The sequence below is a fragment of the Lampris incognitus genome, chromosome 13 (genome assembly GCF_029633865.1).
Source record: "Lampris incognitus isolate fLamInc1 chromosome 13, fLamInc1.hap2, whole genome shotgun sequence".
Classification (NCBI taxonomy): Eukaryota; Metazoa; Chordata; class Actinopteri; order Lampriformes; family Lampridae; genus Lampris; species Lampris incognitus.
Genome location: NC_079223.1, coordinates 9,254,166 through 9,270,011, shown reverse-complemented (window position 1 = coordinate 9,270,011; position 15,846 = coordinate 9,254,166). Strand labels below are relative to the sequence as shown.

The 15,846-nt window shown below is 44.4% G+C and overlaps 1 protein-coding gene across 2 annotated transcripts in view; it reads left to right on the top strand.

Annotated features, from left to right (window-relative positions):
• Positions 1–15,369, top strand: part of macrod2 (mono-ADP ribosylhydrolase 2) — a 622,428-nt gene extending 607,059 nt beyond the window's left edge. For both annotated transcript variants that reach the window (XM_056292387.1, XM_056292386.1), the window contains exons 14-16: positions 11,331–11,369; positions 12,402–12,473; positions 13,879–15,369. In XM_056292387.1, coding sequence (XP_056148362.1) covers positions 11,331–11,369; positions 12,402–12,473; positions 13,879–13,901 — 134 coding nt within the window. In that variant the 3' untranslated portion in view covers positions 13,902–15,369. The remainder of the gene's footprint in view (positions 1–11,330; positions 11,370–12,401; positions 12,474–13,878) is intronic.
• Positions 15,370–15,846: the final 477 nt, after the last annotated feature.

Sequence of the window (15,846 nt, the reverse complement as noted above, 5' to 3'; positions counted from 1 at the left end):
GCTGGTTCGAGTGTTCCTTGATGGTGTTATCTGGCTGAGAGGCCGTTTCCTCACACACCAGCAGTTGGTGGACACCAATTTACATTTCCTTTTGTCAGCTTCTTTTTTTTTAATACATTGTTATAATAGAAACATAGCACCTAATGTAGTTTTAATATTGGAAAATTAATTTCCAAAAAACTGCCTAATTCATTTGCACTTTAATACTACATTTAAATAAATCTATGTAAATGTGTTGGGGTTTTTGAACGTAACAGCATAATTTGTGTCCTAATTATACAACTTTTTTTTTTTATTACACAGTGCAGACCTCCTAAAAGTTTCCAGAATAATTTCTAAGGGCCCCCAAATTTTCATCACAAAAATCAATCCTTTAGTTGTGGTAACTTTTAAAGCTGTGTTAACTTGAAAAATCAATTAGCCAAATAAGTTGTTAGCATCCCCCCATGGACATACCCTCAAGGACCCTACTGGGCACGAAGCTGTCTGGATTCCTGCTGAGAAAGCCAATTCAGTGTACTGATTCCCGTTTTCCTTCTTCAGCCCTCTGTGGACCGTGGCTTCTCCTTCTCTTGAACCTTGACTGGGGCCTCGTTTCGCCCCCCCCCCCACCTAGTTTATGTGTTTGTACCCATGAAACTCACACCCTCCCTTAAACGATAGCTCTTCAGCCGTCAGCAAAGAGAAGTTAAATTAGAGAGGGAGACAAGTCAGTGCTGCTGCTCCCCGCCAGCTTCAGCAAGGCGGGGAAGCTGAGGCCACAGCCAACTGAAATTCTGAGCTTTTTTCCTCCTTTCCCCAGTGCAGAATATTAGCAGGAGAAGACGCCATCCTAGTTCATGGACGATGAGGTTATTACCTGAGAAAGGCAACCAAAAAAAAAGAGAAGGGGGTGTAGAGATCCGTAGCGATAGATGAGCGTCCTAAATGAGGCTACGACTGATGAGCTTCCCGCTGCAATACACGGGCATGCCACGCCCGTTCGTCTAGAGAGGCACGCATGAAGGAGGCTTTGTTTCAACACAGGGCACAGCATTAGGCGTTCGCCACGTGTCGTAATATTGGCTCCGGTGTTCAGAGCGTGGTAATCTGTAAACACGTCACAATATGACATGTAATTCCATGTGGCTACACGACATACCGGGCCCTGTAAACCGGGCCCTGTAACCCTCCGTAAGCCTGTTTCCACACACATGCTGTGTGATTTGTGTACGGACATTTGCCGTGATGCTCCACCCCACGACATCTCGGAGAGAACAACAGTTTGAATCTGTTACCAAATCCAATCCTTTTATTAGTGTAGAGAAACGCAGGAGGCACTGAGTGGCACTGCACACGGTGTAGTTTTTCACCCCTGGCTGACTCCACGTTGCAAGAATAAGACGACATGATGGTGACATAGATCTGCTGCTTTGTCTTGCCCTGGCTGTCAGTGCCGGCTGGGGCAGTGCCACGGACAGGAAGACCCCGTTCCAAAAGGCTGTGGCGGATGAAAACAGTCTCATGCTGGAGGCTTGCATCGATACACTTGGAGATTGCTATAGCTAAGCCCCGTATCTCGCTGATCTCGGTTCTGCACCTTTCCAAAGTCTCCCTCAGATGGGTTTCTCTAGCGGACAGACATGAGAACACAGATTTTTTTTAGAACAACAGACTTGTTGCTCTGCTTATACAGAACACGGGAAGCGTTTTGGATTTTAAATTTTCCTCCATCGCTCCTCAGGAGTTGTATTTGTTTACATCTTTTCCGACTGCCTGGGGAGGCTGGTTATTTTCATGGTGCTTTGTTTGGAAGATCATTGTTGTGGAAGGTGGGGGGGCAGCTTGTTTCAGGGAGTGAGGAAGAGGGAGCGACGTGACAGTTGGAGAGGAGGATAGAAGGGGAGGTGGGGATGGGGGCTGAGGAGAGGGGAGGGCTCAGCAGGGAGGAGGCGGTCTCACGCTGCCTTCGACCGATGGCAGTCTGTAATTAATTTTGCATGCATCTTCCTCCATTCTCGCAGTTGTTTTGTCCCTGTTTGAAGTACGACACTTTAGGAAGGCATTTAATTTCCAGGCATGAGAAACTCGGCTGCTCTAAGTACCAGCCACAGCGCAACGCTAATGTAAATGTGGGGCCAGGGGTTACAAGTTGTGTTTGATTTTCCATAGTGGTGGGTGGATGTTCTACACTGTTTCTATTGAACATTTGTTTATGGCTGGGATTTTTTTTCCCTTTCCCTCGCTCGCTCTTTTCTTTTTAATATTAATTTTGCCGAGAACTGCCCGGCATCATATGCAGATGGTACTGAGCCTGTCCTCCACCTTCTGTTCACATACTTTGTGGAGGTGGGGTATGTTAGGGAGACGGCTGCGGACTGAAGACATAGAAGTGGTTAACTGTCGGTCGGCAGCAGTTATTTTATAAACAGCTAACGTGTTTCTGTTTGGAGTCATATGAGTGCCATAAAAATGAACAAAACTGTACAAGAATAAGAACATAAATGTGGAAATATGTAGAGGGATAAATAAGTAAATAAAAATGTGGCTATTAAGACAAATAAAAGAATAATTATAAGTATTTTATATATTTCCACATCTGCTCATTTATTTCTGTATATATTTATAAAACCATACCTATATATTTTGGATATAAATTACTCTATTTTTTCTGTATTTTTTAAATCTAATTTTTCCATTTATTTATTTTTATCCCTTTATTTTTCCTATTGCGTTTGCTATTCCTTGAAAGGCCAAGCTGTCAATCAACTGGCTTTGGGCGGAAACTTCCTGCCCAGGCTGAGTAGTCAATTCCTGCACACAAAGGCGGCACGCTACAGCATTGCTTTGAGTTGCTATAGCAGCCCCAAGAATTTCTTTATAAAAACTCTATTATCTCGGTATTATGTTGCATATTTTTTTAATTACAAACAAAATTAATAAAAAAAATCTAAATGCAGTCTTTTCTCAAACGAGCGCTACTCATGTCTCGCAAGAATGAGTCAGCGGTAATGAACTTGCTAGTTCAGTTTTGCGCACTTCAGACGTTTGCCAAGGACACTTGAGCCGACTGAGGTCAAAGAAGAAGCCAAGGGCATAAATGGCATCAGGAGTCGGAGAGCGAAATGGAAAATGGAAATGAGGACACGAGGGATAGAAAATAAGAAGAAAAGGAAGAATACATCAAATTGCTCAAGTGATTCTAGTCAGTCAGTAAGAACACAGGAAACATATCTTGTTGGGATAATAGCCGTGACGGGGTTTTCAAGGACCCATATGCAGGCGGAAAGTTTGTAGGGAGATGTATGATCGATCAGGATAACTAGAAGTGGGATGGTTATCACTGAATGTATATCAAAGCGTCAGAACCCTTAAGATTGATGTTTGCTTGGGGTTTTTTTTCTCCCTAATCGTACCCGTCCAATACGCCACTCTTCCGAGCCGTCCAGGTCCACTCCCTCTGCTGATCCAGGGAGGGCTGCAGACTACCACGTGCCTCCTTCGATACATGTGGAGTTGTCAGCTGCTTCTTTTCACCTGACAGTGAGGAGTTTCGCCAGGGGGACGTAGCACGTGGGAGGATCACGCTATTCCCCCCAGTTCCCCCTCCCTCCTGAACAGGCGCTAGTGCACCGACCAGGACACCTACCCATATCCGGCTTCCCACTCGCAGACACGGCCAATTGTGTCTGTAGCGACGCCTGACCAAACCGGAGGTAACATTGGGGTTCGAACCACCGATCCCCATGTTGGTAGGCAACGGAAAGATTGATGTGTTTAAAGATTATTGCTGTGTGACTTGCTTTGCACTCAGATCAAAAGCAAGGATGAAGGGAATGATAAGTGGCGTGCCATTGTCAGTGAAGGCTGAGTCATTTCAGGATGTTGCAGGTGTATGTGGGGCAAGAAGAATGGCTAGATTCCAAGAAGGAGGAGAAGAAGGACAGTAAGTCTGTGTGTTTGATTTTTGAAGGGGAATTGCTGGAAAGAGTGTACCATGAGTATGTGTGTTACAGGGTGAGGCCATATGAGAGAGCTGCTCTCAGCTGTTTTTGTTGTCAACAATATGGACATGTTACTGCAGTTTGTAGGAGAGTCAGAAGATGTGGGAGATGTGGGAAAGACAACTTCAAAGTGGAGGAGTGTATAGTTGAGAAGGAGCAAGCACAGTTGCTTTGCCCTGCAAGGGAAATCATGATACGGGGTCTGCACAGTGTCTGAAAAGAAAGTGAATAAGATGAGAGCAGAAATGGGATTGTCATATGCTGAAGTGGCAAAGAGAATGCAGAGCAATGATGAGATGGTAGAAGTACAAAAAGAACCAGATCAGTAAGGGAATGGAGCTGACCAGAAAAGGGGAGGTTAGAAAGACTCAAAATGGTGTTGGATGCTGCCAGGAGATACTTGAATGTTGTGGACATATCTGGAGAAGATCTAGATGTTACACTACGGGAAGGATTTACATCAACTCAGACTGGCTCTGGGTTATAGAATGGACAATGTCATGAATGGGATCACTTTGGGTGTACAAAGTAAAGAATTAGTCCTGTTAACTTCTTACATTTCAGTCGGTGGCGGTAATGCAACATTTTGGATGTCAATCGCCAGCAAAAACCAACAAGAAGACGACGTTAACTAACGCGAGCTGAACATGGAGAGATTTCTCATGCCCAAAAGACCATGGACCTCAACAAATGTTGAGCAGACAAATGAGAGAAATGTTCACCCTGCTGTGTCTGGCAATGTTGAAGAAGAGCAGGCCGACAGCCAGGACGAGCAAATATACAGCGAGGACTCGGATATTGTTAGGGAGGGAGAAGATAAGTTGCTGTCCCTTCAATCTGATCAGCAGTTAGCCTCCACCCCGAGCTGCAGCAGTGATTAGCCACACAGCTAACGAAGGACCATGGCACCCTATTCTCCGAAGATACACGGCAAAGAAGTACGGACTTCAAATGTGATCCTTCAGTTGCCGATGGTGTGAACAGTATACCTGGTTGGAATATTTGAATACCAAGTGTTCTGCTTTGCTTGCAGACATTTTTCACACAAGGAGCAAGGCAGGTTTCATAAAGAGACAGCATTTACCCAGGATGGGTTCAGTACCTGGGTCAAACCTACCCAGTCATTTCAAACACACCATGTGAGCGCTGGGCACAAATACACCATGGATCCATGGTCTGAATTCAATTTAAGAAAAGAGTGGGGAAAATAAAGAGTATATGCGGGCAGTCATAGAGGCACTGTGATATACAGCATGTCAAACTGTTGCACAGCAAAGGCACAGAGAAGATGTAACATCAGCCAACGGGCAAATTTGACAAAACCGTGGTATCAAAAATAGCTGACAACCCGAGAAACTTCAAGTACACTCACCATGACATACAGAATGAGCTGGCTGACATAATGGCAAATATGGCTAGGGGCCAATCAGTGGAGAAGTTTAGGAAGCTGGAGTTTTTGCACTGATGGTGAACGAGAGCAGAGATGCGAGTATAAAGGAGCAGGTGTCTGTGGTCGTAAGGTACTTGCACAGCGGTGAAGTATGGGAGGAGTCCCTTCACCTCACCCCAGCTGATGGCTTAGGTACCGATTCAGTCTTGACAACAAATCAACAGACACTTAGTAGATGCAACATTGGCCACAACATGCACAAGACTCTCCTTGACATCTTCCACTATCCTCAAAACATAGTTCACTTCAAAATGTTCCTCCACATACTGAGCAAGTGTTAAAAGAACTTGTTGGACATCGCTCCTTTATGATGCAGTCACATGGAATCCAGGAGACGGTAAATGGCAGTTGGAGACACGAACGGGGGAAAAAACCCACACTGTGCAACGGAACGGAACGGCAGGATGGTTTTGAAACAAAAAACTACATGCCCCAATGACTGCTGGGATAGGCTCCAGCATCCCGCGACCCCAACTGGGATAAGTGGCTTGGATAATGGATGGAAAAACTACACGGGTTGCTATGGTCATGTTGTATAGTTTGCAGAAAAATGCTGGATTATACAAACGTGTTTTGTGTGTTTGTTTTATTAAATTATACACAGGAATTCTGTCAAGTCATACTGAAACTGCCCGATCGGTACCAGAAACCCGATTTGTTCTACGCATGTGCCATGTTGTTATTGTTGGCTCACGCAGGTGTAAGGTAAGCATAGTGCGCAGATGCATGGTAAGCGTGGTTAAGGTCAGGGTTAGGTTAAAACAAACCGGGTTTCCGGTACGGATCAGGTAGTGACACATCAGTTCTGTTTTGTGATGTGCTGCGTAACATCTGGCATCGGGGGCGGGCCAGACCGGACTGTGTCCGCTCATTTGAACTCCTTGCCCACTGACAGCGGCCTCGCCCTCGCATTTAAACCTATTTGTGATTGATGTCATTTTTGACCTGTCACAGCGTCACATCACTTGACTCCAGCTTTGAATGAAGTTGTCAGGTGGAATTAGCGAACTATAGGAACGGAAGAAGGCTAGACCGCCACTGCATCGATACGATCACGATCGGGCTGGCAAAATGGACATCAGAAGTTCGTTTTAAAAAATAAGCTATCTCAACCGCCCCATCAGCATCCCCGCTCTCTGCGCCACCAATGCTGCTACCAGCCCGTGAGCCCTCCACCTCTCTTGACACTACATCGCCAGTACCACAATCAGCAGCACCGGCCTCCCACTGGAGCATATTGCCGGCGCCACAATCAGCAACACCAGCCTCCTCGAGCTCAGCTTCAACAACAGCTGCTTGCTCCTGCTGCTAATCGGATTGGACCAGAGCAAGCATCCCCGCAACCAGCAGCAGCCCCGGATGACCTCAGTGGTAATATGCTCAACCAGGTAAAACTGGACACGTTTCCATTGCGAATGACTTCAGGGAACAAACAGACTTTTGCAACTGCATGGTGCCACAACAAAGCCTGGCTTAAACATTCAATTAAAGCCGACGCAGCCTTTTGTTTTCTGTGCTGAAAATTTTCAGGAGGGGGGGGGGTTGCTGGAGTTTATTATTATTATTATACCCATAGTTATAATAGCAATTATAAAATGCTTTTCATTATGAAAACATTAAAGTGCTGCGTAGTGTTGCTGTGGTGATTTTGTGTGCCCCCTCACAAAAATCAAATGCCCGTCCTATTGATTTGCTCTAGCACCAGGTCTGACATCTGGTTGTAAATTCCGTCGCAGAGGACGGCAAGAAGTTACAGTATTTTAATTTTGGACGGCAGTGCCATCTGCCGTTGCCGACATAATTTGCGTGTGTAATCTGATTTTACCGCCTTGCTCTCATCCAAAATAATGACGTCTGGTTGGCCGTCTGCTGTTTACCGGATTCCATGTGAATGCAGCATCTTGTTCCACTTCTGCCATGACGTTTCCTTCCCTGATTCAAACAAGAAGGGTCTGTAAGGCCCAATATCCACACTCACGGACTTATGGGCTTTGAGCTGCGTTCCCGCTAAATCCGCGAGGGCTTACGGCTGTCCCACTGTCAAATCGTCAAGTGAATGAGGGCTCTCTCGCAGACATTTTGAGTGATGCACACTTTCTGTAAGTCTGCATTTCTGCAGACTTTGCCTGATGGAATTACCCACAGTTCATAGTGTTGTGACATTAAACACGGGGTTACCAGGGCAAGCCCGGAAGCATTAAAAAAAACAAAACAGTAAATAAACAAGCATGGAAGGACCCATGGGCACATGGATGTTCTGCCTGGCATATTGGGTGTGCTGGTATCCCTAAATTTATAAAGAAACACCATATGAACAAGGATTTAAGATGGTACATAAAAAACACAGGAAATCAGAGGAATGACAGCATATGCTACTTTATTCATGAACCATTTCTTTTCATTTTTACCTAAGGATACTGTTTTGACAAAAACAAATAAATTGAAGTGAGGCAAGAAAGAGCCTGGAAGACGTTCCGATCGGGTAGTGGATCCCTTAACTCAAGTGCCTTGGCCATGAAGAAAGTAAAAAACGTAAAATAAAAAGCCCCAAATCCACAACAGTACGACACATGTTCTGGCATCGTCAAGGTAAAGTAACTGGTATGTCGCAAAGTGCTGTCCCATTCCTATTTGTACCATTTTGAGCCCTCGCAGCCTCTCACACTCAAGCAATTACCAGGTGAAGTCAATGAAGTCCGTGAGGGTTCAGGGCTTAGGCTTTTTTTGGGGGGGGGGGCACTGGGATTGGGCCAGACTGCCCGATCCATACCGGAAACCCGATTTGTTCTACGCATGTGCCATGTTGTTGTTATTGGCTCGTACAGGTGCAAGATATGTGTGGTTGAAGTACCCCTCTGTTAAAAAAAGGTGTTTTTTTTTAATGTTGTGTCCCCTAAAACGTCCGCCCAATGACTGCTGGGCTAGGCTGCAGCATCCCGTGACCCTGAGAGGAGGATAAGTGGTTTGGATAATGGATGGATGTCCCCTAAAATGTCTGGCCTTGGCTATACTGAATGGCTGAATGAATGAATTTATTTCGGACATGTTAAATTAGCAAAATAAAATATATAGGCAGGAATACAAAAACAAACGGAAATAACATTGAACATGTTCTGCAAACTCTCTGCAACAACACAATCAACAACCAGTCCATGTTCGAAAAGGGCGTAGGATGAAGTAGAGAACTTCGCTGGTCCTACCCCTTTTTTATACATTATCAATCAAATCAAAACTTTCAAAACAAGAGTGACAAAAGGAAAACAAAGACCGATGCTTAGAAATCAAAATAAACAAAACAATACAAGTTAAACAAGGCACCTTACACGTCATGTGTCATGTCATGTTATTCCAGTCCACCCCTTTGTTCATCCATCCTATATCTATTCAATATGTTGTTTTTAAAGAGTTGCTTAAACTTACTTATTGATGTACACATCTTAATTTCTTTTCTACAGTTGTTCCATAGATGAACTCCTTTGATGGATATACAATGAAGTTTTGCATTTGTCCTCACTAAGTGTTTTTTGAATATACATATTCCTCTGAGATCGTGTTTACTTTCCCTCATTTGGAACAACTTTTGAACACTGTTTGGTAACTACTGACTTTTTACTCTGTACATGATTTGAATTGTTTTGAAGTCAACCAAATCCTTAAATGTTAGTGCTTTCAGTTTGATAAAGAGTGGGTTTGTAGGCTCTCTGTAAGTGGTTTTGTTTACAGTTCTTACAGCTCTTTTTTGAAGGATGAAGATTGGATCTGTTTGTTTTGTATGTGTTCCCCCACACATCCTCACAGTAGGGGATGTATGGAAGTATGAAGGAACAGTACAAGGTGTATAGTGCTGGTTGATGCAGGAGATCTTTGACTTTTATATAATATTGCAAGTGACTTTGATATTTTTGCTGTAATATACTTTATATGTGGTTTCCAACATAATTTATTGTCTATTGTTACTCCAAGAAATTTGATTTCTGACACTCTTTCGATTTCTACATCGTTTATCTGAGCTTCTTGTTTATTTGAATCAAACCAACTCTTTAGTTTCTTCAATTCATTTCCTACTGTATCCAAAAGTTGTTCCAAGTTGTCCCCACTGCAAAGTAAGTTTGTGTCATCTGCAAATAAAATTATTTTGGATGTTTTGGAAACCTCACATATACAAAATACCAACATTGAGCCTTGAGGAACCCCACATTTAACCGTCATTAATTGTGATTTAAAATTATTAATTTGCACATATTGGTACCAATTATTTAGGTAACTGGATAGCCATGAAAGAGCTACTCTGATTCCATATTTTTGTAGTTTTATTAATAGTAAGTCATGGTCAACAGTATCAAATTCATTTTTAGATCGAAGAATACTCCTACAGCATTCTTCTTTTCTATAGCAGTTGTTATCTCATCCACAAAATCAATGAGTGCAAATAATGTAGTCCTATTAGTTCTAAACCCATATTGTTGTTCACACAGTATATTATGTTTTGTGATAAAGTCATCCAACCTTGAGTAGAATATTTTTTCCAGTATTTTAGAGAATTGTGAAAGCAATGACACAGGCCTGTAATTTGAGAGTATGTGTCTATCTCCAGCCTTTCGTATGGGTATGACTCTAGCCGTTTTCATTTTACATTGAAAAACACCAGTTTTCAGAGACTGATTGCATATATATGCAAGAGGTTTCATCACACACTCAATAATATCTTTAACTAGCGATATTTCAATACCATTGCAGTCTGTTGACTTCTTACTCTTATTTTACCTTTAACCTCCTAACTTTAACCTCGGTGTGTGTGTGGGGTGGGGGTACGGGGGGGGGGTTCTTATACTGACAGTGTGGTGCACTGTGAGGGTGTGTTTGTACTAGCTGGAGGCTGCAGACAGATACACTTGATTCAAACTACTACCACATTTACACTGTGCGTGCACAGGTTCGTGTAGCATCCACTTTCTGTTATCCGCGCTACAAAGCTCCCGCCAAAGCAGGATTCATGTGTGTTGGAATTGACTAATTACTCAGCCTGGGCAGGAAGGCCCGCCCAAAACCAGATGATTGACAGCTTGGCCCTTAAAGGAATAGCAAAAGCAGTAAGGTAAGGAATAAGGAAAAATCTTCGCCTTTCGGCTTGTTCCCTGGTTCCCAGGAGTCGCCGCAGCGGATTTGATAGTTTCCATCGGTACCCTGTGAGGGTACAGCACCGATGGTGGTCTTGTCAATCCACATAATGATTTGGCAAAATTTTACATCGATGCCCTTCCTGACACAACCACTAACCCTATGGACGGGGACACAGGTAAAGCGCTGGATCCATCCCAGTATTCATGGACTTGCGCTCATGCCTGTCGCCATTAATGAAGAAGGAAAAACAAAGGGATAAAAATAAATGACATTATATAAATATACAGAAAAAAATGGGTAATTTACACGCAAAGGTAAATAAATATATGTTTTAAAAGATATCTAAATATATACTGAAATAAATGAACAAATACATGTAATACTTTATAATCGTTTTTAAATGTTTTTTGTCTCTATATTTTCACATTTAGTTTCACTTTTACAGATTTATTCTTTTGTATGGCACTCCTATGACTCCATAATTCTGTATCCTCTTGCAGTGAGACAGGGACTGTTGTTCTGAGCAGAGACAGACAGGCACCCGTCCAGATCCCTGAGAAGAACTTGCGTATTGTCTGACTGTTTGTTCGTGGCTTGAGTCGTTGTCGATAAAACTGTTTTGGTGCCTGTATTTGAAAGACTTGTCTGTTGGTCTTGTCCATCTAAAAAAGAACTGGAGACAAATGCAGTGTAGCAACAGTCTCTTCCTATGCAAATAAGAAACCAACACAGCTTCTATATAACCTAAGTAACTGTCCGTTTCCTTTTCATTACAGATATCGCCAGTGTGAACGAGAGTAGCGCCAGCAACGGAGGTGAGTCAAGGTTCCTCATTATTATGAGCCATCCAGCCCAGGTTTCTTTAGGGATCAGCCAAAGCCAAGGCCTTAAAAAATACACCTTAAACTCAGCCAGAAAATGCCCTTGTCAGAAAATTCCCTTTAACCCTCCCGCTCTACTCTCCTACCCAAACCTCTTTCTTTCTGTCTCAGCTGCACACCATTAAATATTTCTGGTGACACACCCACCTACATTATACATACTACCGCCGCTCTTTCGTGATGCGTCAAATATTTTTATATTTCGGTAGCAGACAGCTCCAGACAACATCGGGCCAGATTAACAAGCTGTTTCTTGGTGTCCGGGTAGCGTAGCGGTCTGCTCCGTTGCCTACCAACACGGAGGTCTCCGGTTCGAATCCCCGTGTTACCTCCAGCTTGGTCGACCGTCTCTACAGACACAATTGGCCGCGTCTGCGGGTGGGAAGCCGGATGTGGGTATGTGTCCTGGTCGCTGCAATAACGCCTCCTCTGGTCAGTCGGAGCGCCTGTTCAGGGTGGGGTGGGGGGGAATAGCATGATCCTCCCACGTGCTACACCCCCCTGGCGAAAGTCCTCACCGTCAGGTGCAGCCCTCCCTGGATCGGCAGAGGGAGTGGAACAGCGACTGGGACGGCTCGGAAGAGGGGTGATTGGCCAAGTACAATTGGTGAGGAAAAGGGGGGGGGGATCCAAAAAGAAACAAAACAACCTGTTTCTTTTTGAAAATGAAAAGCTGTTTGCAGATGGTGAAACAGTCCCCAGTGCCCACCCGGTAAAACTTGATGCCAGAAGACGTTGGTCAGCTTACAACCTTTCAGTTATCAAGGACGGTTTAGGTGGCGCCTTCATTTCCATTGGCACAACTGGCTGAGAGATTAGTGATTCAAATTAATACATGTGTGTAAGTGATGAAAGACGATGACAACACTGTGGATCACAGAGCGCCTGATGATCATCTGCTCTTATGCCATTTTGTCTTTCCTCCCTTCCCCATTTTCCTCCTCTTCCTCCGCTTCTCTTGTCTAGTGGAGATGAAAGATCAGGTTGAAAGCTTGCAAGAATCTGATTCAACTGCAACCGACAGCATTCAGTCCAAAGGTAAGGGGCGGTGGGGTTACTCAAACCAGCTCGCTCGCTCGCCGTCTCGCTCCGCTCGCACACACTCGTCTACACACGTCTCTGTTTATCAGCAGGTTTTTATTAGCGAATTAAAATTTGCCTCAGTTAGATAACCCTCAGCGGAGCGGGCGGAAAATCCACTAGTATTGAGTTTTACCCTCCCTCTCGCCTGCTTTCCAAATCCCATCTACTCCTCCCTGTCTGTCTCCATCTCCTCTTCTCTGTTGGGCAGGCGGCAGGCAGGCAGTTTGTGCGTGCTCCTCCAGGGCCGAATGCATTTGTAAATCCTCCCTCCCCATCGTAGGTGTGCAGCGGTGACCCTGATATTTTGGTACAAACGTGTCAGCATGTCTTTGGAGATTGAGTGTGATGAATTACCCCCAAACTCAACAAATCAGACGTTTAATAAATCAAACATGCAAAGCGTATTATTTCCACGTGGAGGCAACTCAGACTGCAGGGGCAATAATCATGCTGATAAATCATATTTGATAAGGATACCACAACGTTGTTATTTTCAGATCTCCGTTGGGACCGTCGAAGGTGATGCGACTGCATGCCACTGAACACATGCATTTATACTGCTGCTGTGAAGTTCTGGTGGCTGTAAAAATAATAACGGCAAATAAAGGGATGCAGTTTTGTTCATCAAACAGTTTCCAAGGTAGAAAAATAATTTAGCGACCGCTGCACATAAAGTGGGCAGATTCGTAGCGTGTGCGATGATTCGGCAGAGATGGTGCAATGATCACATCACAGCATCTCAGTGTGCATTCGTATTGTTTTTCTCACTAGTGCAGGAACACAGTGAAGTGCACCATGAGCTGTCCTAGTTTGCAGTAATATTTAGACTCTCAGCAATTTTTCAGAAAATTACAACAGGTGGTGTCTGCGGGTGGGAAGCCGGATGTGGGTGTGTGTCCTGGTCGCCGCACTAGCACCTCCTCTGGTCGGTTGAGGGCGCCTGTTCAGGGGGGACTGGGGGAAATAGCATGATCCCCCCACGTGCTACTCCTCACTGTCAGGTGAAAAGAAGCGGCTGGCGACTCCACATGTATGGGAGGAGGCATGTGGTAGTCTGCAGCCCTCCCCGGATCGGCAGAGGGGGTGGAGCAGTGACTGGGATGGTTCGGAAGAGTGGGGTAAAATTGGGGTGAAAAACGGGGGGGGGGGGGATCTCCCCAAAAAAATGTACAATGAGGTGATCTGCCATGAGCAGAAATATACATGATTTGCAGGAACATACATCCAAATATGCACACATGAGCCAGATGTGATGTTTATGAGTTGCTGCTAAGGATTAACCAGCTGAGTATCGGAATAGCGAGTCAATGGATACACCCACTCTAATTCTGAATGTCTGCTGTGAATCTTTTTCATGCAGAAACTCACGAGAAGAAAGAATGAGCAACCAAGGGAAGGACAATCAACCTCATCTGACAGCCAGCAAACTGTGTGAAGGCCCCCATACCAGTATCAGACTAGCCTATGGTGTTATGGCCTCTGACACTGGCCCAGGAGAAGCACTTACTCACAAGATAGTCACATTCGCAATTTTATTTCATATTTCTTTTCCTCTTTGTTCTGAAATCTGTCACGAAACGTGTCATTCATTCCCCAAGTATGTACGTATGTATGTATATGTATGTATGTATAAAACCTTACTATAGGACTTGAACATATCAACCTAAAAAGATGAGCCATACCTCACTGTGTGTTGAAGACATCCATCATACTGTCAGTCATGTTTGATGAGACAAACCAGAGTTAGCCTTTTTTTTTTTTTAAATCAACAGAGAGTTGTTCCTTATCCGACACGAGGGTCTAAGGACGGGATGTTGTGTTGCTGTAAAGCCCCTTGATGCAAATATGTAATTTGTGGTATTGGGCTATACAAATAAAACTTACTTGACCCAATATGAGAGCATCAAGGAGCCGTCAGGGGACCGTTCAAGTCACAGACAGCAGCCACAGCTCCCAGACACTAGCGCTGCGGACTTGGCAATGCTTAACATCATCCCATCCTTGTTTTTCCTACCGACCCTACAAGCTCTCACCCTGACATAACTGTCGTGATGACACTTGGCGGTGGAAATACCTGACAACCCCCCCCCCCCCCGCATCCCAAAGCTCTTTCGGAGTGCAACACAATGACACCTGCCATGTCCTTTCACACATCCACACAGATCCCGCTTCATTGTTTAGTCAAATCAGCCAACACCCTGACACTAACACAGACCGAGGTCTCGAACGGCAGCGCGCTTCAAAACAACAGCGTTTCATCTCAGATCATTACCGATCACATCAGATCTCCACACATGCTGAGCCTGGTTCATTTCAGCAGGAAAAAGTTCATCAGCTCCTACGCCTACTTGAGAGGATGTTAAGCGTCTCGCTCCAGAATCGATTAGCTCTTCCTTTTGTAATCTCTCTTTCTTTGTCGTTTCCGATGCATGTCAGAGTTGCTTTGAGCTTCACCAACACGAACAAGGAATTGGGTCTTTTTGCTTTTGCTTGTATCTTAACCAGATTGTCTAGGATCTTATCAAAAGAATCTGCCTTATTTCATATCAGACGTCGCCGTCGCAGACATGCAGAGGTGGTGTAAGTGCATACATACTCTTGGCTGTGTGTCCTTCGCAGATGATTTGTAACTTCAGATGCATCTTGTAATGGCTAATACCTGTTGTTAACATTTTGTTCTTCTCTGGATTGATTAGCAAAAAAAGCATTCTTTCAAATTGTTGTGATGACTCATGACTTCTTTTAAGTGGTGCCATACTAAAGATGAAACGACACTTCTATGAAATGATGCCTTCATACTTTGATGTTTGCTTTGCTAAACAATAACGAAACCAACAAATAAAGTTTAAGATGGAGGTTGTGTCTTGACTGGTGTTCATGCTTTATGATTCACGTGCTGGTGAATGGCTGCGAAGGGGTTTGGGTTGTAGGCGGCGGTGGTAATTTTCTCTCGTTGTTAATGTGGCAAGTCGAGTCTGGAACGCAGTGATCCGACATCTGCTCTCGGTAGACAGCCGCAATTAGATGGTCCTGTGATCTCCAGCATGAGAGACTCTCCTACAGCTCGAGGGTCCTCTTCTGTACCAAATGAAAGCGGGTCTCTGCCAGGCCAGGGTTCCTTCCACCCTTATGCCCTGAACTCCCTCTTGGTAACTCACTAATGCTTGAAAATCTCACGGGGGCGCGACGGAGTTCATTATCGAAGCCTTATCCATCAATACATCAACCTTTTTCTGACAGGGGTAGAAGGTGTCTTCCCCAGCCGCCGTCTCAAGAGAGCCAGAGGTTCTGACAACTTAACAGACATTCAGCTGAGTGTGTGTTACTA